Source organism: Nipponia nippon, unplaced genomic scaffold (assembly GCF_047370975.1).
Source record: "Nipponia nippon isolate SJK-2023a ecotype South Korea unplaced genomic scaffold, ASM4737097v1 scaffold_34, whole genome shotgun sequence".
NCBI classification, from domain to species: Eukaryota; Metazoa; Chordata; class Aves; order Pelecaniformes; family Threskiornithidae; genus Nipponia; species Nipponia nippon.
Genome location: NW_028262352.1, coordinates 3,304,580 through 3,331,962, shown reverse-complemented (window position 1 = coordinate 3,331,962; position 27,383 = coordinate 3,304,580). Strand labels below are relative to the sequence as shown.

Below are 27,383 nucleotides of genomic sequence, written 5' to 3'. Positions count from 1 at the left end.
AGGACTGTCCAATGCATTGCTTAATAATAGTTTTTATATATTTAAGCACAAACATGTTTAATTCGCCTCAAGGGGTACAATAAAAATTCCCCAGCACCACACACATGTAAACTAAAGTTGAAAGTTAAATCAACTTTTTATTCAAAGCACCTATTAAAATGACAGTACATTTACTCTTCTGCTGTTAAGTCATGCCAAACTACAGCTTAATCTTATGAATTATAGAACACTTCAGTATTTCTTGTATGCAATCACTTTTTAATAAAACAAAAAGCAGTCTTCCACCTCAGGTTTTTTACTTGTTATTTTACACAAAATTTTTTACTTACTTACACAAAAGTACTTGAGCTCTCTGAATTTTTTCTACAGCTACATAGAATTCAGTGTACTTGTCATACTGAAAGAAGTATTGTGCAAGTTGTCAAAAGCATTACAGCTGATTGGGAAAATCAGTTCTATTGAATTAAGTTATGACTTGGATCTGCAACTGGCTGGTTATTAGTCTTGTGCCATGTGAAATACCACTCACAAGGAATTCTGAGTTATGACTCACAAATACAACAGATTCATGCTCAAGGCTCATTTTGGGATCAGACTATTTGTATGCAGCCAACTGAACAGTCAAAAGCACGTAACTGAGAAATTCTAAACCCACACCCATGAATTGCCAGGTAGTTTTACATAGGCTAAGAAGCCTGAAATGACTACGAAGTTTTTAATTTTTTTAAGCCCAAAAGACCAAAACCGAAGTGCATTAATACATTATTTTAAATGAACTGGGTTAATACAATTTTCTACCACAACAGGTATCAATTATCAGACAACATAACCCAACTATTGCAGTTTCTGCTGTAGAATTAGACTACTTTACTGAAACAGCTGTATGCATCTAGTCAATCTATATCAAGTAATTGAACAATTTTTTCTTCTCACTTAAGAAAGAGGGAAAGTCTGAATTCTTATCTGAATTTCCTGACCTTCAATGAGAGGGAGAAGTTAAGAGCAAGCGGGTCAGTAAATATGACTTATTAACATCCCCTAAAGCAGTAGCTCAACTAAAGAGTTTATCCAATTTGGAAACAAAATTTCCGTAGCATATTAGGAGTCTCTGGTTGCCTTCCAAGCAAAATACAGAAAGAGATCACCGTGAGACAATGGTATTTGAAAGTACACAATACTCATGAGGTGACAAGATGTAGTGCTAAATGCTTTTTATCTGCATTTTAGAGCACTAGGCAGTGTTCTGTACCTTAATTTATTTGGGAAATATATGAAATCACACAGTTAACATACTCAAAACTACCTTATGAAGCCTATTTTCTGGTTATATAGTGAATACTTTTTTGCCATGTTTAATTGATAGCTGTGCTACAGTTAGTGAACACAAAATTGGCATGTTATCCTGAAGTAAAGCAATAAGGCGGCTTTATGCACAGCAAATATGGAGGCTTCTATTTGCTAATAATCATATAAGAGCAATACTTTAAAACTTAGTGTTTGCTAATAGGAGATCTAAAATAGCTTAGTACAAATCAATACCACCCTGTCAATACCCCTTTTATTAACAAAAGCAAGTGCCAAATCATTAAAGGGTCCAAAAATATCTAAAAAAATATTACCAATTGTTTACCTTTGTCTAGACTTTGCAAGACTAATCATTTTCAGATAAACCCAACAATGTGCAAAAGTTCCTAACATCATACATTAGGAATAGCAAGTGCTACTCAAACCAAGAGATTCTGTTGAGATCAAATAAAAACCCATAAAATAGCAAAGTCAAGTCTCAAATCTTGAGCAGTCTCAGTGAAGATACTGAACTATCTTACAATTTCCTGCATGAAGCAGTTTCTTCCCCTCTACAAGTTGAGATATCTAAGCTTTGCCTTCTGCCTTAGTGATAATAGGTAAAAATATACTGACATTAGAAAACTTGTTTCCTTTGCTGCTTACAGTATCTTCAGACCTACCACTTAATATAGTTTTGCTTAAACAGTGAGATAAATACTTTCCCTTTTCTCAGCCTTCTTTGGCCACATGTACCATTCTGCTAACCACAAACACTGTGCTCAGAAAGTGCTTTCCTGTGAAAACTGTTTCAAATAAATGAGTTAACCTTGCAAAAATCTAGTTTCCCCACAACATGAAGTTTGTCCACCCTGCATTATGCAGTTCCATATTTACAAGATACTTAAAAGTTTACATTTGTCTTTTACCTTACAAAAAGTGCAACTCTCTCACCCCATGTTATGGGATGACAACATTCTTCATAAATTCTACAGAACAGCAGCCTGTGATAAGTAAATAAGGTGCTTAGATTATGCCCAGGACCTAACTGGCTAAGAACCACCAAGTACCACCATTTCGTAAAGGCAGACTCCATTCCTATGCTACTGTCACAGTGGTGCCACAGCTAGGTTTGCAAGCTCAATAAGAGCCAATGCACCATGCATGCGTTCACGCTGTTCCTGGAGGCTGCGGCGAGCGGCTGAATGAGCACTATTTTTCTCTTCATCATCCTCTTCATCAGATTGAAGATATCCCATCGGATCCTGCTGTTCCTGATCCATTTTCTGGATTGTTTTACTTTTCAAAGTGGGAGCACGCTGTTCTCTAGTCTCCCAGTATCTACAACATCAGAGGTGGAGAATGCTTTTAAATTATGTACAGTTTATGTAAGAACTACCATTCAAAGCTAGCAAAGACCTTCCAAGTATTGTCTTGCACATGACTAATCACTGCATTTGTTTTTTCTCTTTCAACCCTTTTATGGCACTATTTAAGCTGTAAGAAGCCTCCTTTATTCAGCATTTTAAGTGCAGAAGTGCCCAAGGGATATCTGATCTTTCACACAGATCTTTCTGCTAAGTGGTATTCCCATGAGTCAGCTCTCCCTGTGCATACACGATTGTTGTTCCTCACATAGATGCAAATTCAGCAGTATGACTGTAGCACTAACATGGTATTAGCAGGTGTTGTTCAAGCAAAGAGAAGCATTTAAGTAGAGAAGGAAAAACAGATGAGAAAGCCTCATGAGGAACTTTGTCTTAACCAGGAGTCAGCACTTAAACAAAAGGCAAGGCTGGGCTGAATCATACTAAAGGAACAGCTGGGGTTTGTTTATTGTTTTTCTTTTTTTTTTCCCCCTAAGAATAAAACACTTTCTCAGGCCACTCTGTGTTATAAGTTTAGAGAGAGATCACACCATAAGGAAACTTACTTCGCTAGCCACTCAGCTGCAGCTTTATTGTCAGATGTCTGTTTTTTACTCAGTCTGACTGTGAGTTCCTCCCTCTTCAGCCGGGCATATGGGTGTTTGGGGCAATGACGGTTTGCATGTGTGAACCTGCTTAAACAGCCTTAAAAACACAAAATACCAATGGAGAACACATTAAGAAGTCAACTGACATGTTAGCATAACATTCGTGGGATGAAGATGCTCCTGAATCCAACCTTCCTTACTCCACAAAAACCTGGATTCAGTTGAAAACAGCACACTAGTCGCAAGGCCCATAACATGACCAATCATTTTATGCGTTGGTATCAACTGATACAATTACTGATAACCTAGCTTATATAATCAAGCATGCAATCCTTATATCTAAGCTTGCATGATTATGCACAGATTCTGTGTGGCTTCTCCCTTCCCTAGAAGCTCCTCCAAAAATTAAGATCCAAAGCTTTTATAGATCGCTGGCACATGAGCATACATTCCCAGTACTAGACTGACACTAATTCTGAAAGCCACAAGTTATTCTCTGAGGGCTCACCATTCTCTGAGCAGATGAAAGGCTTTTCCCCTGTGTGAAGACGCTGGTGAGTTTTGAGTTGTCCACTCTGAACAAAGGCTTTCCCGCAGTCTGGGTAGTCACACAAATAAGGTCTTTCACCTTTAAAAACAAAACGAAAAAAAACCAACTAAACAAAAAACCACAAAAAAGCACCCCCCCAACCAAACCCAAAACCACAACCACACACACAGATTTATGAAAACTGAATATAGAAGAGTCATACTATCCAGTGGTGGTCCTTGGCTTGAGACTTACACAAGCAAACACTCCTTTTATATGCTCACACTTGCATCTACTCAGAAAGTCTTAGTGCACTGGACAGCAGACATACACTTTTACCCCAAATGGATGTTTAAAGTACGTATTAAATGCTATTGGATAATACATTTTTTCCCCAGAAAAATAACAAAATTATATTTTTGCCATATCATATTCCTAATCTTGCACATTATTTAAATAATCTATACTCAGGTCAGCTTCTGGTATGTTGCAGTACAAGAGTAATTCTAGAAGGCATAAAAAGGATGGGCTGACAGCAGTTCAGAGAAATCATGGGCCTCGCTTCCCCCCCCCCCCCCATGAGAAGATTGGACGTTCCTCCCTGTCACTGTCCAGATTTTTTTGGACTGCAGTAGGAATTTGAGTGAGGCAGACAGAGCACTACAGCAACTGCAAATAAGATGACTCCTTAGCAATGAGTCATCCTTAGTTCTGTTCATTTTGCTAAGTGAGACAGTTGCAAGCAATGTTACACAGCGTTCTCCTTTGAAAACTTCTGCTTCAGCATGTAAGCAGATGTGTGAACTTAGTAGTGGGGCCAGATTTCCAGAAAGGCTACAGTTTTGTAGTTCTGCAGTGTTAGCAGCATCTCATCATCTTTGGTATTTATTAGAAAGGGCAGTTCCAGAGAAGAGAAGAATTTGACGATGTTTTCCCTTTGAGCACTGCATCCTGCCTTTCAGAGAGTATCATGAAAGACTGAGGGCTTAGAGTGTTTTGTTTGTTTGTTTAAGAACTTTTTTTTGGACATAAAACTTTCCTAAAGCACTGAGATAAGTCCTAGAACTGATACTTGTAGTTAGGTAGAATGAAACACAGTATATTGTATAGATAGCATCCTATAGTATAGGTAGAACAAAGTAAAGGCAAACAATTCCAGTTGCAACCAGATACATTTTATCATTAATATAAACTGAACTAGGGTAAAATAACTGAGGTTAACGATATAGGGATGTATAAAGTTGCAGAAGTATCATATTAGAGAGTTTTACTAGACTATTTGAAAAAAGTTGTAATGAATAAATGGAGGTAGGAAGAGAAACTCATTCTAGACTCAAGCCAAGAGAATTTAGGACAACCACCAAGAATAACTTCCCCATGCAAACTGCAACAAGACGAATGGAGATAGTGGGTATTTCCTCTCTGTCTCTCAAGAGAGTATGATTGGGTGGCAAGTTTGCAAAGGTGTGCCGTGCCACCACTCCTCAGAAAGGACAACTAAAAGAAGGTAACACTGACTTACTAAGTCAGAAGAACAACACCAAGGTGAGTTCTGCTCAATTAAGTAGTCCATGTTTAATACACAAGTTCAACACCTAATTCAAGCAAGTGAAATGAAAACATCTTTTGACCAAAAGACATGAAGAATCTGGTGTTTAATATTAGTATCCACAGACTTGTCTTATTTGAGTTAGAAAAAGAGACAACAGGAGCCAAGGCTTTATGTGTCTACAATAGTTCATACTTTATTACAAAATACAGTCTTGTTGGAACATGAAGAAAACAAAAAGTGTATTTATTTGGTATAAAACCAGGATCTCCCTTTCAGTTCAAGCTCAGTTGGACATCGAGTGAATTGTCACTACATTTTAACTTAAATGAGTTGTCTTCTAGAGCTACTTTATATATATAGCTCAGTAAATTAAAGTGACCACCTCCACCCCAGAAAATAAGTTCTAAATGAGGAAATGGTAAGGGAGACAACTGGACAATGATTTTAAGTATTTTAACTCTTTTCTCAACATTTAAGATACACTTTTAATGTATTACACTGTCCAAGTTATCAGCTACTTTTTAAGATACTTTTTCCTCTTACAGCTATGCTTCAGGACCTGGGGGTGTTGGTCGACAGCCAGCTGAATATGAGCCAGCAGTGTGCCCAGGTGGCCAAGAGGGCCAATGGCATCCTGGCCTGTATCAGGAATAGTGTGGCCAGCAGGACTAGGGAAGTGATCATCCCCTTGTACTTGGCACTGGTGAGGCCACACCTCGAGTACTGTGAGGCCGCACCTCGAGTACTGTGTTCAGTTTTGGGCCCCTCACTACAAGGACATCGAGGTGCTGGAGCATGTCCAGAGGAGGGCAACGAAGTGGGTGAAGGGTCTAGAGAACAAGTCTTTTGAGGAGCGGCTGAGGGAACTGGGGTTGTTTAGCCTGGAGAAAAGGAGGCTGAGGGGAGACCTTATTGCTCTCTACAACTACCTGAAAGGAGGCTGTAGCGAGGTGAGGGGTCAGTCTCTTCTGCCAAGTAACAAGCGATAGGATGAGAGGAAATGGCCTCAAGTTGCACTAGGGGAAGTTTAGGTTGGATATTAGGAAAAATTTCTTCACTGAAAGGGTTGTCAAGCATTGGAACAGGCTGCCCAGGGAAGTGGTTGAGTCCCCATCCCTGGAAGTATTTAAAAGACGTGTAGATGTGGTGCCTCTGCTATGAGGAAAGGCTGAAAGAGCTGGGGTTGTTCAGCCTGGAGAAGAGAAGGCTCCAGGGAGACCTTATTGCAGCCTTTCAGTACTTAAAGGGGGCCTACAAGAAAGATGGGGATAGTCTTTTTAGCAAGGCCTGCTGCGACAGGACAAGGGGTAATGGTTTTAAACTAAAGGAGGGTAGATTTAGACTAAACACAAGGAAAAAATTTTTCACGATGAGGGTGGTGAAACACTGGAACAGGTTGCCCAGAGAGGTGGTAGATGCCCCATCCTTGGAAACATTCAAGGACAGGCTAGATGGGGCTCTGAGCAACCTGATCTAGTTGTAGATGTCCCTGCCCATTGCAGGAGGGTTGGACTAGATGACCTTTAAAGGTCCCTTCCATCCCAAAGCATTCTATGATTCTACGATTAACAGGTTGAGGTTTGTTTTTTTTTTTTTTTTTGCCTTCCCAACTGCTTCATAAGTGTTTGTCAGCTACTCACATCTTCCTTTTAATCTCTTCACTCACCGGTATGAGTTCGTTTGTGTGCCTGTAGTGATTTCTCTCGTGGAAACACCCTGTTGCAGATATTGCAACGTATTCTGCTAGAAGAATGCTCTCCTTCATTTATTAGGTCACGAACTGTGTCTGCTCTTGGTCGGCCACGTCTTATCCCGTCCTGTATTAAAATAATTAAGAAACTGAAGTGCCATACTTTTCCATGTAAGCAGTTTATCAAGGAACATCCCCCCTCCCACAAACAAACAAACAAATCCACAACACAACCCACAAGCAACCACATACACAGTATTCTTACATAAGCTCAATAAAATTGAAGGATCTGCTAAAATAATACATAGGAAACCACAAGTACTTTTATGAAAAAAAAAAAAAGAAAAAGAAAAAAGACATTAGAACTCATTTAGAATTACCCCCCAAAATTATTTTACAGAGCTATATATCCAAAGATGGGTAAAACAGCAGAACTGTGCGAACCAAGTCTAAGCCTATCCAACAATATAGCTTATATTATCACAGGAGTCTTCAAATAGCAGTATGGGGGAGGTTGGTTTTGTGTGGAGGGTGTGTGCACAGGATATGTGAGGTGTGTGTAGTATGGTGTGCGTGGTACACGTGAGGTGCATGGCGTGTGTGCACACAGTTCGTGGTGTGTGCACGGGGGTGCAGTGTGTGGGGCGGATGTCGTGTGGGCAGTATGTGGTGGGCAAGAGCAGTGTGTGAGTGTGGTATGTGTGGTGCATGGTCATGTGGGTGGGTGGGTGGGTTGTGTGCATGGGGTAGGGGGTGCATGCATGTGTGGTGCATGGGGAGGTGTGCATGTGCGGTGTGTAGTGTGGGTGTGTGTGCATGGGGTGTGTGGTGCATGCACGGGTGCTGTGTGGGGTGCATTTGTGGGGTACATGTGGTGGGTTGTGGGTAAGTGTGGGGTGTGTCAGGATTAGGTAAGGGGTGGGGATGTGTGCATATGGGGGTGTTGGGGGCATCTGGTTTGGTTTTTTTTTTTTCCCACTCCAGGGTCTTGAGTCATCTGGATTTTTTTTTCATTCTGTGGTTTTGGGTCATCAGGGGCTTTTTTTTCATTGCATGGCTTTGGGTTGTTGGGGATTTTTTTGGTTATGAGTTTTTGGGTTTCCAGGTTTGTTTGGTTGGTTTTTTTACTTTGGTTCCTGCTTTTTGGGTCATCTGAGTTGCTTTTTTTTTCATTGTGGGGTCTTGGGTTGTTGGGGGTTTTATTCATTCTGGGGTCTTGGATTGTTTGTGGTGTTTGGTACCAGTGTTTTGGGTTGCTTGGGGTTTTTTTGTTTTTTATTTTTTAGTTCCGGGGTTTTGGGTTGTTTGGGGTGTTTGACTGTGGGGTTCTGGGTCGTTCGGGTATTTTTCGATTCTGGTGGTTTAGTTTTGGGGTTCTAATGTCTGGGGTTTTGGGGGGGGCTGGGGGTCTTATTTGGGTCTGGGTTTTTTTGGGGGGAGGTATTCTTGTATTTTGGGGCTTTTGGATTCTTGGGCTTTGGGATTTTGCAGTTCTGGGGTCTTGAGGTTGTTTGCTTCCAGGCTTCTGGGTTGTCCAGGTTATTTTTTTGGTTCCAGGCTTTTAGGTTGTACAGGGTTTTTTTTTTTGTTCCAGCCTTTTGAGCCGTAGGGGTTGGGGGGTTTTTTTGGTTCCTGGCTTTTGGGGCATCTGGTGGTTTTGTTTGGTTCTGGCCTTTTAGGTCATCTGTTTTTTCCTTTTGGTTCCGGGCTTTTGCATCATCTGCTTTTTGTTTAGTTCTGAGCTTTTGGGGCATCTGTGTTTTTTTCCATTCTGGGCTTTTGGGGCATCTGTTTTTTTTCTGCTCCTGTCAGCAGCTGTCCCCACAGCCAGTTCAAATCATGGGAAGCCAATGCTAGCAGCAGCAGCAGTTGCAGCGTGCTGAGAGGAGTTCGAGGCTTCTGAGGTCTCTGGGGGTGTCTGAGGGGGTTTCTGGGCCCCTGACACCCTTGGGCTGTGTGTGTGGGAGGGACTGGCCAGCTGGCAGTAAGTATCACGAGAGGGGTGGGCAAGAGTTGGGTGGTGCTAGCTGTCCCCGCGGCCAGTTCAAGCTGCGCAAAGCTGCATATAACTGGCCCCTACGGAGCACCAACGACCAGGGTGTGCAAACAGGGAGTGGAGTCTGTTGGGAGTTGTGTCGGCAGTTATCGCGGGAAGGGCTGCACGCTCTGCCAGTTATCGGGCTGCCGCCTGCTCTGCTCACCCTCAGGCTTAGGCAGCAGCCCTGACAGTCACCCCTGCAAGCTGGTGACTATGTGTCCTGGTTTCAGCTGGGATAGAGTTAATTTTCTTCTTGGTAGCCGGTATGGGGCTGTGTTTTCGGTTTAGGATGAGAACAATGTCGATGATTGATACACTGACCTTTTGTTCTTGCTAAGTAGTTGCTAAGTGGCGCTCACAGTGGTCAAGGACTTTTCAGCTTCCCATGCTCTGCCGGGTGCACAAGAAGCTGGGAGGGGGCACAGCCAGGACAGCTGACCCAGGCTGACCAAGGGGCTATTCCATACCATATGACGTCATGCTCAGTATATAAACTGGGGGAGTTGGCCGGGGGAGGGGCAACGATCGCTGCTTGGGGGACGTGCTGGGCATCGGTCGGTGGGTGGCAAGCAATTGTAGAGTGTATCACTTGCTTTGTATTACTATTGTACTATTATTACTTGTTTTTATTATTATTGTTATTATTACTATTACTACTGTTCTAATTTATTTTACTTCAATTATTAAACTGTTCTTATCTCAACCCACGAGTTTTCTCACTTTCACCCTTCTGATTCTCTCCCCCATCCCACTGGTGGGGAGTGAGCGAGCGGCTGCGTGGTGCTTAGTTGCTGGCTGGGGTTAAACCACGACACTATGCAAGTCTACCCAGCAGCTTGAGGTCTCCAGAGAATTAGAAGGACTTATTAGGCAGTGCTTTGAGATTGTCAGAAGCATAGTGGTAGAGACCTGGCAAGGGCTGCACTCTGCAGCAGACAGGAATCAGCTACCTAGCCAGGCTATCCTGGGACGAGTGGAGGAAGCTGCTGTCCAGGTAGAGGGCTGCAAAGACTGCACCCCCACCTCCTGGGTGGAGGAGGGTGCAAACTCCACCTGTGCAAGGTGTGCTCTGGTGGAGTCACTTCAGGCAGCAGGTGGAGGAGCTGCAGGAGGAAGTCAGCAGGCTATGCTGTAGTAGGGAGGGGGAACAAGAAATAGATAATTATTCGAGACTTTGCAAGAAGAAATACTAGGGCTTCATGACTCTGACCTCCAAGGACTACCAGACAAAGAGTGTCAACAGTGAACAGACAGCACCTTGGAGAAGGAGGCGCCATGGTCTGTGGTGACTCGTATCATTTCACTCCCCTTCTTCGTATGTATCAACCAGCAACAGATATAAACTCTTGGCAGCAGACAAAAACAATGAGAAAGGTTCACAAGGAGAAACCACACCAGCAGCACATACTAAAAGCTGTAAAAGGAAGTGGCGAGTGATAGTAGTAGGTGACTCTCTGCTGAGAGGCATGGAGGCACACCCATCTGCCAGCCTGATATACAGTCAAGGGAAGTTTGCTGCTTGCCAGGAACCAAGATCTGGGATGTCACAGAGAGACTGCCACAACTGGTTAAAAGCGCAGACTACTATCCCCTACTTCTTTTCCATGTGGGCACCAATGACACGGTAATGCATAAGCTGGGCAAGATCAAGCAAGACTTCAGAGCTCTGGGGGCACAAGTGAAAGGGACAGGGGCCCAAGTGATCTTCTCCTCTGTCTTGCCAGTCAGGGATAGGGGTGTGGGCAGAAGTTAACACATCATGCAGATCTATACCTGGCTTTGTGGCTGGTGTCGTTGCCCCAGGGCTTTGCTTTCTACAATCATGGGACATCCTTCAACAAATACAGCCTATTGGGGAGAGAGAGGATCCACCTATCTAGAAGAGGCAAGGGAATCTTCCCTAGCAGATTGGCTGACAGTGAATTGTGCTTTAAAATAACAAACTTGGGGGGTGGGGTCCAAAGCTGTGACACCTGTATATCCATAAGCAACAGGGTGGATGAGCCCATCTACCAGAGTAGTGAGGAATGCTCCCCAATCCTCTCCAAAGGCAAGAACCCTAAGTCCAGCCACCTCAAGAGCATGTATAAAAATGCAAGTGATCTGGGGAACAAACAGGAGGAACTGGAGCTCCGTGCCCAGTCTGAGAGTTATGATGTCATAGGAATCACAGAAACTTTGTGTGGCAAGGTTTTGGTAGCAGGGGGGCTACAGGGGTGGCTTCTGTGAGAAGCTGCCAGAAGCTTCCCCTGTATCCAATAGAGCCAATGCCAGCTGGCTCCAAGATGGACCCACCACTGGCCAAAGCTGAGCCAATCAGCAATGGTGGTAGCACCTCTGTGATAACATATTTAAGAAGGGGAAAAAACCCCTGTGCAACAGCAGCTGGAGAGAGGAGTGAGAATATGTGAGAGAAACAACTCTGCAGACACCAAGGTCAGTGAAGAAGGAGGGGGAGGAGGTGCTCCAGGTGCCAGAGCAGAGATTCCCCTGCAGCCTGTGGTGAAGACCATGGTGAGGCAGGCTGTCCCCCTGCAGCCAATGGAGGTTAACAGTGGAGCATATATCCACCTGCAGCCTGTGGAGGACCCCACGCCAGAACAGGTGGATGCGCCTGAAGGAAGCTGTGACCCCATGGAGAGCCTGCACTGGAGGAGGCTCCTGGCAAGACCTGTGACCCCGGAGAGAGAAGCCCATGCTGGAGCAGGTTTGCTGGCAGGTCTTGTGACCTCGTGGGGGACCCAAGCTGGAGCAGTCTGTTCCTGAAGGACTGCACCCCATGGAAAAGACAAGTGGAAAGGACCCATGCTGGAGCAGTTTGTGAAGAACTGCAGCCCATGGGAAGGACCCACACTGGAGAAGTTTGTGGAGGACTGTCTCCTGTGGGAGGGACCCCACGCTGGAGCAGGGGAAGAGTGTAAGGAGGAAGGAATGGCAGAGACAACATGTGATGAACTGATCCCAACCCCCATTCCCCGTGCTGCTCAGGGGGAGGAAGCAGAGAAAATCGGGAGTGAAGCTGAGCCTGGGAAGAAGGGAGGGGTGAGGGGAAGGTGTTTTAAGATTTAGTGTTTATTTTCTCATTACCCTACGCTGATTTGATTGGTAATAAATTAAACTAATTTCCCTGAGTCAAGTCTATTTTGCCTGTGACAGTAATTACCAAGTGATCTCCCTGTCCGTATCTCCACCCACGAGCCTTTCATCGTATTTTTCTCCCCCTGTTCAGCTGAGGAAGGGAATTGATAGAGCAGCTTGGTAGGCACCTGGCATCCAGCCAAGATCAATCACCCACAGTCCTTTTTGGCACCCAATGTGGGGCACAAACCCACAACCCTGAGATTGAGTCTCATGCTCTACCGACTGAGCTAGCCGGGCTAGAGAGTGCTCACAAGCTTTCCTAGGCCTTATAGGTTTCTGGAGAATGCACATTCCAGGTTATAGTAAGCTTGTGAGACCTCTCTATCGAGTAACCCAAAAGAAGAACTATTTTGAGTGGGGCCTTGAGCAACAACAAGCCTTCAAGCAGATCAAACTGGAGATAGCTCATGAGGTAGCTCTTGGGCTTGTCCGGACAGGACCAGCTGTGCAAAATGTGCTCTACACTGCAGCTGGGGAGCATGGTCTCACCTGGAGCCTCTGGCAGAAAACACCAGGAGAAACTCAAGGTCGACCTCTGGGTTTTGGAGCCAGGGGCATTGAGGATCAGAAGCCCACTACACCCTGACTGAAAATGAGATACTAGCAGCATATCAGGAGGTTCGAGCCGCTTCAGAAGTTGGTACAGAAGCACATCTCTTGGCTCCACAATTGCCTGTGCTACACTGGATGTTCAAAGGAAACATCCTCTCTACACATCATGCAACCAGCGCTACACAGAGTAAGTGGGTAGCGTTGATCACGCAGCGAGCTCAACTGGGGAAACCCAAATGCCCAGGAATCCTGAAAGAGATCATGGACTGGCCAGAAGGCAGAGATTTTGGAGCATTGCCTGAGGAGGTGGCTCATGCCCAAGAGGCACCATCATACAATGAGTTATCAGAAGATGGAAGGCATTATGCTCTGTTTACTGATGGATCCTGTCATGTGGTAGGAAACCATCGGAAGTCCCACATGGCAAGTCGTTGAAGCCACTGAAGGAGGTTAACAGGCTAACAGGCCGCCCTCAGAGGGTGGCGATCAATGTTTTTTACTCAGGCTGGCAGCCTGTCACAAGTGGGGTCCCCCAGGGATTGATACTGGGCCCCACACTGTTCAACATCTTCATAAATTATCTGGACAATAGGATTGAAAGCACCCTCACCAAGTTTTCTGATGACACCAAACTGGGTGGTAAGGTGAACGTGTCAGAAGAGAGCCATCTTACAGAGAGACCTGGACAGGCTGGAAGAGTGGGCTAGCATGAACTGTATGAAGTTTAACAGACAAATGCAAAATCCTGCACCTGGGTCAGAATAACCAGAGACCCCAGTACTGGCTAGGATTTGTGTGGCTGGGGAGCAGCTTTGTTGAAAGGGACCTGGGGGTCCTGGTGGAGAAGCTGAACATGAGTCAGCAACGCTTTGCTGCAGCAACAAAGGCAAATCGGATCCTGGGCTGCATCCGGAGGGACATTACTAGCAGAGATAGAGACGTGATCATCCCATTCTACTCAGCCCTTGTCAAGCTGCACCTGCAGTACTGTGTCCAGTTCTGGTCCCCACAATTCAAGAAAGATGCGGACAGACTGGAGAGGGTCCAAAGGAGGGCCACAGAGATGATTGAAGGGCTGGAGAACCTGCCCTATGAGGAAAGACTGAAGGAGTTAGGTCTTTTCTCCCTGGAGAAGAGAAGGCTCGGGGGGACCTCCTCACAGTATTCCAGTACTTAAAGGGCAGCTACAAAGAGGACAGAGGCTCTCTCTTCACAAGGAACCCCATAGACAAGACAAGGGGCAACAGGTACAAGTTGCACCAGGAGAGGTTTCATCTTGACATAAGAGAAATTTTTTACAGTGAGAACAATCAATCACTGGAATAACATCCCCAGGGACATGGCAGAGTCCCCATCACTGGAGGTATTCAAGATGCGACTGGACAGGGTGCTAAACAATATCATATAGGCTCCCTTTCCCACAAAAGGTTGGACCAGACGATCTTTTGAGGTCCCTTCCAACCTGGGCTGTTCTATGATTCTCTGATTCTCCAACATGGTTCCTTCCCACAGGCTGCAGTTCTTCAAGAGCTCCTCCAGCATGGGATACAGACCACCAGGAAAAGACTGCTCCAGCGTGGGTCCCCAGCGAGGCCATGGGGCCATAGGGCCTACCAGAAAACTTGCTCCTGTGTGGGCTCCTCTCCACAGGCCACAGTTCCTGCCAGGAGCTTCTCCAGCATAAGCTCTCCATGGGCTGCAGCTTCCTTTAGGGCATATCCACCTGCTCCAGCATGGGGTTGGGGTTTATTTTGGGTCTGGGAGTTTTGCGGGGGTTTTTTTGGATCTTGAATTTTGAGGGTTCTGGATTCCGAGGGTTTTGGATTCCAAGGGTTTTGGGTTCTTTAGTTTGGGGATTCTCAGACCTGGAGTTTTGGGATTTTGGGGTTCTGGGGTTTTGAGACTGTTGGGTTCTGGGCTTTTGGGTCATCTGGGATTTTTTTTTGTTTGGGCTTTTGGGGCGCCTGGGTTTCTTGGTTTTGATTCAGGGTTTTTGGGTTTTTCTTGGTTTGGGGCTTTTGGGTTGTCTGGGTTTTTTGTTTGGTTCCGGGCTTTTAGTTTTGGGGTTCTGGGGTTTGGGTTTCAAGGGCTTTGGGGGTTCTGGGGTAGGTTTTTTTTGTCCTGGGGGTTGTTCTGGGGATTTTTTTTGGTGCTGGGGGCTGTTCTGGGAATTTTTTTTTATCCTAGTGGGTTTAGGGAACTTTTTTTGATCCGGGAGGGTTTGGGAATATTTTTTGGTCCTGGGGGGTTTGGGGATTTTTTTCTAGGGTGCTTTTGGTTCTGGGCTTTTGGGTCATCTGGTTGAGGGGAGGAGGGGTGTCAGTTCCAGGCTTTTGGGGTGTTTGTTTTGGGTTAGTTTTTTTTTGTTTGTTTCCAGGCTTTTGGGTCATTTGGGGTTTTTTTTGATCCAGGCTTTTGGGATTTCATGTTTTTCTTGGTTTGGGGCTTTTGGGTTCACTGTTTTTTTTACGGTTCCGGGCTTTTGGGTCATCTGGGTTGGTTGCTTGCTTGTTCCTATTTCTGGGCTTTTGGTTTGTCTGGGATTTTGGGTTCTAGGCTTTTGGATCATCTGGGTCTTTTTGGTTCTGACCTTCGGGTTCATTGTTTTTTAAGTTCCGAGCATTTGGGTGGTTTGGTGATATTGGTTATCTGGTTTTGTTTGGTTCTGGGCTTTTGGGGGGGCTGGGTTTGGCATGTTTTTGTTTTGGCGTATTTGTTTTGGGTTTGGTTTTTTTTGTTTGGTATTTCAGGGGGCTGCATTTGGCATGTTTTGGGTGATTTTTTGCATTTTTTTTCCATTCAGTGGTTCGTGGGACTGGGTTTGACATGATTTTGATTTGGTGTATTTTGGATGGGGTTTTTTGTTCAGTGGTTCAGGGAGCTATGTTTGGCGTGGTTTTGGTTTGGCTTGTTTTGGGGGTGGGTGGTTCTCTGGTTGGCAGGGCTAGGTTTGGCACGGGGGGGGGGTTGTGTTGTTTGGGGTGAGGTGGCATGTTTTGGGTTTTTTTCATGTGTTTGTGACCAGTACCCCCTGCTCCCGACCCCTGGTAATGTGGTTAGCATAACTAATGTCATTTTATAAGGCAAGTAGCCATTCTCTGTGACCAAGCGGGTCATGTATTCGTTCCCTTTCCCCTCATTATCAGGCCCTGAAGGTCCTGTGAACCAATGTGCTGGTTTTGGCTGGGACAGAGTTAATTTTCTTCATAGTAGCTAGTGTGGGGCTATGTTTTGGATTTGTGCTGAAAACAGTGTTGATAATACAGGGATGTTGTTTTAGTTAGGGCTGAGCAGGGCTTACACAGCATCAAGGCCTCTTCTGCTTCTCACCCCACCAGCGAGTGGCTCGGGGTGCACAAGAACCTGGGAGGGGGCACAGCCAGGACAGCTGACCCAGACTGGCCAAAGGGCTATTCCATACCATGTGACGTCATGCTAAGTATATAAGCCGGGGGAAAAAGAAGGAAGGAAGGGGGGACGTTCGGTGTGATGGCGTTTGTCTTCCCAAGTAACCGTTACGCGTGATGGAGCCCTGCTTTCTGGGAGATGGCTGAACACCTGCCTGCCAATGGGAAGTACTGAATGAATTCCTTGCTTTGCTTTGCTTGCATGCGCGGCTTTTGCTTTACCTATTAAACTGTCTTTATCTCAACCCACAAGTTTTTCTCGCTTTTACTCTTCCGATTCTCTCCTCCCTCCCACCAGGGGGGAGTGAGCGAGTGGCTGTGTGGTGCTTAGTTGCCGGCTGGGGTTAAACCACGACAGTCCTTTTTGGCACCCAACGTGGGGCTCGAAGGGTTCGAGATAACGACAGATTTAATTGGAATGTGCTAGATCGAAGTTATAGCAGGTATTGCTGTTTAGGTATTAATCGGCAGGCTTCTGTGCTTGCCATGGGGCTTGCTTGCCTTTTACTGTATATTAGAGTCTAGTGCTCGTTAGTGGCTGCTTTTTGCTTTTGCTGCTTGCTGAACTGCTTATCATCTTACTCTGCTGTGCCTGGGAACATTTTGATAACAGCAATGGCCATGCGCCTGGGCTGGCAGATGGCCAGGGCATCGCTGCTGTTTCTGTACTGCTGTACTGGACAGGCTAGAACTGCTGTGTGAACTCGAGTCAAAGGGACTGTGACCTGTGCATGAGTCCACGCAGGAGCAGGACACCACGTCTGTGGACGTGGATAAGCCCAAGCTAGAGCAGGTATGTCTCGAAGCGTCTGTGGCCATGGTTATGTCTGTGCCGCAGCAGGTATACCTCTGAAGGGATTGTGGCCCAAGGATAAGTCCGTGCTGCAGCAGGTACACCTTGAAGCATCAGTGGCTGTGCATGAGGTCATGCTGGAGCACCTCAAAGTGTGTGGCCATGGGTAAGGCCTTGTTGAAGCAAGTTTATTTCTGAAGAGACTGTGGCTGTGGGTAAGGCCATGCTGGAGCAGGTCTGTCTCTGAAGACATTGTGGCCCATGGAGAAGGCCACGCTGGAACAGGTGCACCTCTAATTGACTGTAGCTGTGGATAAGTCTATGCCGCAGCAGGTATACCCCTGGAGAGACTGTGGCTCATCGACAAGGCTCCACTTGGAGCAGGTAAACCCCTAAGGGACTGCAGCCTGTGGATAAGTCCAAGGCAGAGCAGGGGCAAGGGGAGGAGTCCATTGCAATGTTAAACCCTACAACCTGGCCCAAAGGGACCAGGGGTGGAGACTGTAATGGAAATACCTTTAAATTGTTGTAACCCATGAGCTGAGTTGCATGTTATAGGAATTACTGTAGCAGGAACCACCTGAACCAATGGAGGACAAGCCTTACAAGAAGCAGTGCAAGTGCAGCAGTGACCAGACCTGAGCTGGCTGCGGTGCCCAGTAACTCCATGCAACATGCCACCTCTCCTGTCCTGAGTGATCACCATCACAGATGGAGCCCAAAGGCATGGACTAAATGGACTCAATGGACATTTTGTGGACATTTATGGACATTTCACAGACATTTCACAGGGGTGGTCCATAGACTAAGGGAATGATACCCGTGTATTGTATCAAAGGATGGGAAGGGGGGGGGTGGTTAATGAGGATGTACTGGATAGTGTGGGACCTGAGCATGACGTAAATGGTCTGGAATAAGGGGTGGATACTGTCCTGGTTTCAGCTGGGATAGAGCTAATTTTCTTCCTAGTAGCTGGTACAGTGCTGTGTTTTGGATTTAGCATGAGAATAATGTTGATAACACACTGATGTTTTAGTTGTTGCTAAGTAGGGGCAAAGTAGTGCTTACACCAGTCAAGGACTTTTCAGCTTCCCATGCTCTGCCAGGTGCACAAGAAGCTGGGAGGGGGCACAGCCAGGACAGCTGACCCAGACTGGCCAAAGGGCTATTCCATACCATATGACATCATGCTCAGTATATAAGCTGGGGGAAGAAGAAGGAAGGGGGGGGACATTCGGCGTGATGGCCTTTGTCTTCCCAAGTAACTGTTATGCGTGATGGAGCCCTGCTTTCCTGGAGATGGCCGAACACCTGCCTGCTGATGGGAAGTAGTGAATGAATTCCTTCCTTTGCTTTGCTTTGCTTGTGTGCACGGCTTTTGATTTACCTATTAAACTGTCTTTATCTCAACCCACAAGTTTTCTTACTTTTACCCTTCCGATTCTCTCCCCCCTCCCATTGGGGGGAGTGAGCGAGCGGCTGTGCGGTGCTTAGTTGCTGGCTGGGGTTAAACCACAACAACCAAGTAGACAAACCAAACAGATTTCTTATTCCCCTCCCTACTGGCCTCAAGATCCCTGGGCGCCAGGCCGATTACTCCCTTCGTTACCAGCCTTGAAGGTCCCAGGCACTCAGCCAACGAGGTGTTGTTGATGACCCCATCGCAGGACAGGGAACTGTAGCAGCACACAGAGCACTGTATATAAAATCAAGCAGTTACAAGTCCTGTTTGGGAACTTGGACTGGAACTGCTGCTGGACAATGAGACCCATGACCCCCTGGTGGCCAGGGATGCCTCCACTGTTGTCTGCTTCCTCCGAGGACTGAGTGACTCGTATTCTTTTATATGATTTTCAAGTCTAGATTATGATTTTTATATTGATACAGCAAACCATGTATTAAGATCCAACCTGATCTGCAGAGGGTCCAGGTGATTAGAAATTATAAGTTAAGTTGTATTATAAAGTGTGTGTTATGCTACTTATAGCTTGTACTATTCTGCTTACAGAAATCCTGTGCCATTCTAATCATAAATTCTGTGCTATAATAATCATAATGTTCTGTTTGGGGATTTTATTTGTTTGTTTGTTAATACGGGGTGCTGGGTTTGGCCTTTTTTGTTTAGTTTGGCATGTTTTGGGGAGGTGGTTTGGTTGTTGCAGGGGCTGGGTTTGGCATGTCTTTGGTTTGGTGTGGTTTTGTTGGGTTTGGGTTTTTGGGGGGTTTTGTGATTGAGGGCTGGGTTTGTAAGTTAGTTTCAGCATGTTTTGGGAGTTTTTTGGTTTGGTGGCTGGAGTTGCTAGGTTTGGTGCGGTTTTTGTTTTGGTGCATTTTGGGGGGTTTTTTGGATCAGTGGTTTGGAGCGCTGGGTTAGGCACAGTTTTGTTTTGGCATGTTTGGGGGGATTAATATTGTGTTTGGGGGACTCAGCATTGGGGTTTGGATTTTTTTTTTGTTTGATGGTTGGAGGGCTGGATTTGGCATGTTTTTGTTTTGGAGTGGTTTTGGGAGGCTTAGCGTGTTTTGCCATGTTTTCAGCATTTTCTGCATGCTGTGGGGTATTTTTTGGTTTGGTGATTGGCTTAGTTTAGGCTGTTTCTCTTTTGGCATGTTTTGGGTGGTTTTTTGGTTCTGGGTTTGGCAGGACTGGGTTTTGCACATTCTTGTTTTGGCACGTTTTTGTTCTGTCCCATTTTTCTTTTGGTGCATTCTGGGGGCTATATTTGGTTTGGTGGTTCCCCCCAACTACCTCACTGGGTTTGGCGTGCTTTTATTTTGGCAAGTTTTGGGAGCTTTTTGATTCAGTGGTTGGGGGGAGGCTGGGTTTAACATGTTTTGGGAGGGGGTTGCGCATCTTAGGGATTTTTTTGTTCGGTGGTTCAGTGGACTTGGTTTGGCATGTTTTTGGTTTGGCATGTTTTGGGGTTTTTTTGGTTCAGTGGTTTGAGGTGCTGGGTTTGGTGGGTTTTGTTTTGGTGTGTTTTTGTTTCAGTGCTTTTGGGTTTTTTTTGTTCAGTGGTTGGGGGGCTGTTTGGCATGGCTTTGTTTTGGCACGGATTGGGGTTTTTTTTGTTTAATGGTTGAGGGGGTGGGTTTGGCATGTTTTGAGGGGTTAATATTGGGTTTAGGGGTTTTGAAGGGTTGGGGTTTGGGGTTTTTTTGTTCTGGTGGTTGGGGGTGAGGTTTGGTGCGTTTTTGTTTTGGTACGTCTTGGGTTTTTTTGGTTCAGTAGTTCAGGGGCTAGGTTTGGCATGTTTTTGCTTTGGCTAATTATTTTTGGTGCAGTTTTGGGGGGTTTGGTACAAATTTGGGAGGTTTTCAGGATTTTTCATGAGTTTCAGGGGTTTTTTAATGGTTCGATGTCTCAGAGGACTTGTTTTGGCATTTTTTACTTTTGACATGGTTTGGGATTTTTTTTGTGGGTTATGTGGTTGAGGGAGATAGCTTTGGCACATTTTTCTTTTGGTGTGCTTTGGGGTTTTTTTTAGTTCAGTGGTTTGGGGGGGCTAGGTTTGGTATGGTTTTGTTTTGGCACATTTCAGGGAATTTTTGGTTTGCTTGTTGAATGGAGCAGGGTTTGGCATGTTGCAGTTTTGGGACGTTTCTTGGTTGGGGAGGCTGCTGTTAGCATGTTCTTCATTTGGTGCATTTTGGGGGGCTAGGTTTGGCATGTTTTTCATTTGGCATGTTTTAGGTGTTTTGGTTTTTTTAACGTTTGGTGCGCTGGGTGGCTGGGTTTAGCATGTTTTTTTCATTTGGCATGTTTTGGGAGATTTTTCCAGGGTTTGGGGGGCTGGGTTGGCGCGCTTTTTCATGTAGTGCGTTTTGGGACAGGAGGTTGCCTTCTCGGTGTTCGAGGGGCTGGGTATGGCGTGTCTTTTTGTGTGGCACGTTTTAGAAGGTGGTTGACTTCTTGAGGTTCAGGAGGCTGGGTTTGGTGCTTTTTTCATGTGGCTTGTTGGGGGGGGAGGTGTTCTTCCCAAAGTTTGGGGGGCTGGATTTGATGCACTTTCTCATGTGGCACATTTTGGGGAGAGGTGTTACCTTCTCAGGGTTCGGGGGGCTGGACTTGGCATGCTTTTTCATGTGGCACATTTTGGGGAGTGTGGTTGTCTTCTCAGGGTTCGGCAGGGGCTGGGTTTGGTGTGTCTTTTTGTGTGGTGTGTTTTTTGGGGGGGGAAGTTGCCTACTTGGGATTTGGGGGGCTGGGGTTGGCATCTTTATTCACGGCAAGTTTTTGTTTTGGGGGTGGTGGTGTTGCCTTCCCAAGTGTTCAAGGGGCTGGGTTTGGAGCATCTTTTTGCGTGACGTTTTGGGGAGAGGGATTCCTTTTCAGGATTCCGAGGACTGGGTTTGGTGCATTGTTTAGCGTGACACATTTTGGGGGGGGTTGCCTTCTTGGGGTTTGGGGGGCTAGGTGTGGCTAGTCTTTTCATTTGCTGCATTTTAGGTTTTTTTTTTCCATTTTGGTGATTCGGGGGGCTGGTTTTGGAACGCTTTTTATTGTGGCACGTCTTGGGGTGGAAGTTTGCCTTCTCAGGGTTTGGCGGGCTTGGTTTGTCACACTTTTTCATTTGGCACATTTGGAGGGGGTACCTTCTTGGGGTTTGGGGGGCTGAGGTTGGCGTGCTTTTTCCTGTGGCTCATTTTGGGGCAGGAGGTTGCCTTCTCAGGGTTTGGGGGGCTGGGGTTAGCACACTTTTTCATGTGATGCACTTTCAGTGGTGGAGTTGCCATCTCAGGGTTCAATGGGCTAGGACTGGTGCTTTTTTGTGTGGCTTGATTTGGTGGGGGGGGTTCCTTCCCAGATTTTGGGGGGCTATATTTGGTGTGCTTTTTTGTGTGGTGCATTTTGGATAGGGATTGCTTTCTAGGGGGTTTGGGGAACTTGGTTTGGCACACTATTTATGTGACATTTTGGGGCAGAAGGTTGCCTTCACGAGGTTCGGGGGGGCTAGGCTTGGCACACCTTTTTGTGCAGCGTGTTTTGGGGGGGTTGCCTTCCTGTGGTTCGGAGAGCAGGGTTTGGCGCACTTTTTCATGTGGTGCATTTTGGGGCAGGAGGTTGCCTTCTCAGGATTTGGGGGGCTATATTCAGAGCACCTTTTCCTGTGGCGTGTTTTTGGGAGCGGTTGCCTTCTCGGGGTTTGAGGGGCTGGGGCTGATGTGCTTTTTCCTGTGGCACATTTTGGAGTGGAAGGTTGCCTTCTTGTCATTCGGGGGACTGGATTTGACGCGCTTTCTCATGTGGAACATTTTTGGGCGGAAGTTTGCCTTCTTGGGGTTCAGGGGGTCTGTGTTGCACTTTTTCATGTAGTGTGTTGTGGGGCCATTGGTTGTGTTCTCAGGGTTCAGGGGGCTGGTCTCGGGTGCACTTTTTCACGTGGCACGTTTTGGGGCTGGAGGTTGCCTTCTTGGGGTTCCGAGGGCTGGGTTTGGCATGCTTTTTCCTGTGGTGCATTTTGTAGGGTGAGAGTGCCTTCTTGGTGTTTGAGAGGCTGAGGTTGGTGTGTCTTATGGTGCGTTTTAGGGAGAGGTGCTGCCTTTTCTGTTTTCGGGGGGCTGGGCACATCTTTTTGCGTGGCATGTGTCGGGGGGGGTGCCTTCTTGGAGTTCGGAGAGCAGGGTTTGGTGTACTTTTTCATGTGGTGCATTTTTGGGCAGGAGGTTGCCTTCTTGGGGTTTGGGGGGCTGCGTTTAGAGTGCTTTTTCCTGTGGTGCATTTTTTGGGGGGGGGTTGCCTTTTAAGGGTTCGGTGGGCTGGGGTTGGCACACTTTTTCATGTGACACATTCTGGGGGTGAGCGTGCCTTCCTGGGATTTTGGGGGGCCTGTATTTGCTGCACTTTTTTGTGTAGTGTGTTATAGTGCAGGTGGTTGCCTTCTTGGGGTTTGGGAGGGCTGGGTTTGGCATGCTTTTTCCAGTGGGGAGTTTTGTGGCGGTTGCCTTCTCAGGGTTCAGGGGGCTGGGGTCGGTACATCTTTTTGCATGGCATATTCTAGGGATAAGGGTGTCTTTTGGGGGTTGGGGGGGCTGGGTTTGGCACTTTTTGTGTAGCGCATTTTGGGGGGAGCTGGAGCGTTTCTTTCATGGTGCTTTTTGAGGAGTGAGGTTGTTGCCTTGAAGTTTGAGGGGCTGGGTTTAGAGCGTCTTTTTGTGTGATGCATTTTGGGGAGAGGGTTTGATGTTCAGGATTTAGAGGGCTTGCTTTGGTACTTTTTTTTTTTTTTAGTGTGGTGCATTTTGAGGGGGGTACCTTCTTGGGGTTTGGGGTCTTGGGTTGGTGTGCTTTTTATGTTGCATATTTAGGGGGTGGAATGCCAACACAAGGATGGGGGGAGGAAGAGATGGGAGTGGCATGCTTTTCCATGCGGCACAGTTTGGGGAGAGCATTTGCCTTCTTGGGGTTGAGGGGGCTGGGGTGTGCATGCTTTTTCCATATGGTGTGTTTTGGGGAGTGTAGTTGCCTCAGGGTTCAGCATGCTTTTTTGTATGGTGTGTTTTGAGGGGGTTGCCTTCTCCCGGTTTGGAGCGCTGGGTTGGAGCATTTTTCTTTCAGCTCATTTTGGGGATTTTTCTGGTTCTGTGGTTGAGGGAAGCTTTTGTGTTTAGAGGGGTGGGTTTACTGGGTTGCGGGGCATTATTGGGTGGGTCTAAGTGTGGGGGGGGTGTTTATTGGTTTGGGCTTTTTACAGGGGGTTTGGATATTTTGTTGGGGTTTTGGCAGGGTTGAGGTGTTTTGGGCAGCAGGGGTTGGGGCAGTTGTAATTTGTGGGTTTTTCGGGTTTAGATACGATTTACCAGTTTTGGGAGTTCTGAAGTACTTGGGAGGCAGGGAGTGGGTTTGGGGGTTCATGGTGGGGTTGTGGGTGTTTATTGGATTGGGGAGGGATTGAGGGGGTTGGGTTTGGGGCTTTGTTGTTTGTTTTTTTTTTGCATTTGGGGCTTTTTTTTTGCGGGGGGTATCCAGGGTTTTGGGGTGGTTTTGGGTGTGGGGGCTTATGGGGTTTGGAACATTGTGCATGGTTGGGGCTTTTGGAGGGAGTGTGAGCATTCAGGGGGGCTGGAGGTTTCAGGGTTTCTTGTATTTAGGGGTTTAGGTTTTTCTGTATGGGGTGGGTTTTTGGGGGGTTCTGGTTTGGGGCACTTTGGGGGAGTGGGATTCACAGACTTTAGGGGTCATGGAGGTTTTTTTTTTTTTGTTTGGTGGTTGGGATTTGTGGGGGGTTCTATGGATTGGAGGGTTTCAGGGTTTGGGGTTTTTTTTGAGGGGTTGGGGGTACGGGTTTTTTGTTTGGGGGGCAGGGAGCTTTTAGGGTGTGGGCGTTTTTGATGTTTTGAGGGTTTTGGAGAGTTGTCAGCGCGTAGATGCCCAGCCGTTGGCGTGTTGTCATCCCTCTGTAGCTGGCTCCGCCCCCATCCCACCCCTCGGGGACCGTTAAGGGCGGCTCGCCTCTTTCCCCTCCCCCCTGATGCGGTTGGGCGCGCCGTGGTGTCATCGGAAGTGACTTCACTTCAAGTGGCCGGGAGGAGCTAGACGCTGAGAATAGGGAAGGAGTGCTCTGCGCGTCGCTCTTTAACTTTGCGTCTCTGCCCTTCCGTAGTGAGGCACCTTACCACCCCACCGACTCCGGGCTGCACGCACAGGAGCAGCGGAGTTCACCCCATCGCGCCCGGCTGCTTGGCCTGTCCCGGCCACACTCACCTTAAGGTGGCTGCCGCTGCTACTGCTGCCTGGGCTACCCGCTTCCTCTTCTTCCCCGCTGCAGGTTCTGGCTGGCCCCCCACAGGGCTGTTGGACGAATGAAGGGGCGGCGGAGCCACCTGGGCTGAAGGTCACATTGTGGGCGTTCTCCCCCCAGCGCCAGGGGTAAACCATGAAGTCGCTGAAGCCAGGGCTAATGGGGACGGGCGGGGGGAGTGCTGGCTCCTCGCCTCTCCCTCGAGAGAGCAGTTTGATCGAGGTGGTTTTGATAACAGAAACCAGGACGCGCTTCGGGGTGTCCTGGCAAAAAGTCACCGGGAGACCTGGCGGTGGCCTCTCCACCATCGCCACCCCCTCACAGACACCAGCGCAGAAGAGGGAGTGGGGAAGCTCCACAACGGCTCAGCTCCCCTTTCCCAGTCTACGTCCCAGGGCGGGGAAGGCATAGAAATCCTGCAACCACCGCCACTACTTATCACCCCCCCAGGTCTGCTTTAGCTGTTTATCGCCAGAGATAGCGGCTCCTCTCGGGGCCTCACCCCCCTTTCCCCAACTACCACCGTCGCAAAATCTGCGACGGCTACAGTCTCCCCACACCTTTCTGAAGCGGCGCTGGTCCCCGCTTGTAGTTCCAGTCCTGGTGACTCCTGAGGAAGAGCTACTGTTGCACAACCCAGGCCAAACCCGAGATTTTCCCGCGTTACATTTCGCGCCCGGGCATAACCAATCACCGAACCAGGCGCTGACGTCACGGAGCAACAGTTCCCGCTCACCAACCACTTTGCCCTGTGGGCGGGGACAGAGCGGAACTCGGCTTCACTTCTGCCGCTTTATTGGCTAGGCGCCAGGCCGACTGGTGGAATTCGAAACTGACCGGGCTGGTGAACTGCTGGGGGTGTTTTGCCTCACTATTACTCGTTTCCTCTGAGGAGGCACAGCCTGGTTGTTGATTGGCCCGCCACGGCGGGCGAACGGGGAAGGGCTTGTTCGTCCGCTCTAGCTTAGCGCGCGTTTTCGTTTCGCCGTTTGGGCGCTTGGTGGACGAGCTCTGGCGCACCTGACTCTGAATGTGGCGCGTCACGTGTGGGGTTTAAAGGGTCGGCCACCGCTCGGATATTTGGCGCTTGTCGTGCAGAAGAGATGCTAGAAAGCGCCTAGAAGGCGCTGAGATTTCATTGTGTGTGGATTTGTGCCCTATCGCAAGGAAAAGTCGTCTTCTACCGCGACTCCGTCTCTAGAGGCGGGGAGTAGCTGAGGATTGCACATGGCAACGGGAGGAGCGGAGGGAAGTTGCCACCGGGACGTGCTACTGCCATCACCGAGATGTGTTTAGGACGGGAGACCCGGAACGGGCGTTGTGGAGGCTGCGGCAGCTCGGTCATTGCGGCACGCGGTGGCCGTTGTGAGGCGCTGCAGCGACAAGCGCGTGGTCGCGCCCTGTGAGAAGGCAGAGCAGGGAGCTTGGAACCGCTGGCGGGCTCCTGCGGGCTTCTGCCTCCCTGCGGTACCGGGATATCGCTGGGAGGGTCCAGAGTGTATGGAGAAATGCCTGTTTCGGTACTAGACCCTAATACTGATAAGCCACGCTGAGTCGGCAGCTCTGCTCCTCCATGCACATGTTTAAAATAATCTACAGCTCTGTCCAACTGCTTGATCATACACTAACAGGGAGTCCAGTGAGTCTAATGCTGTTTTGTGATGGCTGGTATGAAAGGCAAGGCGCTAACTGCAATATGACTTGCTTAGAAGAATGAACACTACTTGAGACTTATGAGCTTTTACCTCAGCGTTGATGTGACCTGAAGACCCAACTTAAGCCAGCTCTTACTGGCTGAGAACACCCCATACTGACAATAAAACAATAGGAGATTTGCCTTTCAAAAAAAAAAAAAAAACAACGGGTATGTAACCATAGCCATCTACATCACCTGTGTGGGACAAGCGCATACTGATTACATGAGCAATAGTAACTGATTAGTCCACCCTGTAACTATAAGTGATTTGATTAGGCTGCACAACTGTATTGTAACATATATAAACCCTGCTTTCCTCTGTATTGGGGTCCTCCATGTGTTAGGCTGAGGCAATGCTATGTGCATAGCTAATAAGAGAGAATAAATTCCCTTGGTAATTCTATGCTAAGCATCCTTATCTCCCTCCTCGGCCGGCAAAGAACTGACTTTTACATTGCTCGTACACAGTCCATACAGAACTGTCTTATAAGCTTACAGCTAGACAGCCTGACCTATACCACCAACATGTTACCACTGAGTAGCTATGACACCGTTCAAAAAAGTTTATGAAATCAATAGGAGTTATGTGCCAAATAATTATACAGATCTAGCTCCAGATTGCCATTGCCTTATGAGCTCTAACCAGTCTGTATGAGTCAGAAAGTTTGAGGTTTATCTAGTATGTTTTATCCAGTTTCTAAAAGATATTAATTTTAGTATTTAGTAATTACTATTTTAAAAAAAACAGTAAACTGGGATTTGTATCAGCTTTTATTTGATCCATGTGAGTAAAAGACATACAGCTGAACAATGAAAGATTTGGTGATAAAGAGGAATAATTTGAAAATACAGTGGCATACATTGATTTGTCTTTACCTGGTAAAATCCTGAAAGATAGGTTGTATGTTTGATTTTTAAATCTCAAAGTAAACACAGTGCCTCACTTACTAAATCCTTAAGAAATACTTGAAATTAGGAAGGCTT

At 47.0% G+C, this 27,383-nt stretch overlaps 1 protein-coding gene across 1 annotated transcript; it reads right to left on the bottom strand.

The window, feature by feature from the left end:
* Positions 1–117: 117 nt before the first annotated feature.
* LOC104012548 (zinc finger protein 367) lies at positions 118–26,560 on the bottom strand. Its single transcript, XM_087770941.1, has 5 exons — positions 24,667–26,560; positions 7,007–7,157; positions 3,768–3,887; positions 3,218–3,356; positions 118–2,625 (listed from the first exon to the last, which is right to left on the bottom strand). The coding sequence occupies exons 1-5, from the start codon at positions 25,009–25,011 to the stop codon at positions 2,394–2,396; spliced, it is 987 nt and encodes a 328-aa protein (XP_087627067.1). The 5' UTR covers positions 25,012–26,560; the 3' UTR covers positions 118–2,393.
* Positions 26,561–27,383: the final 823 nt, after the last annotated feature.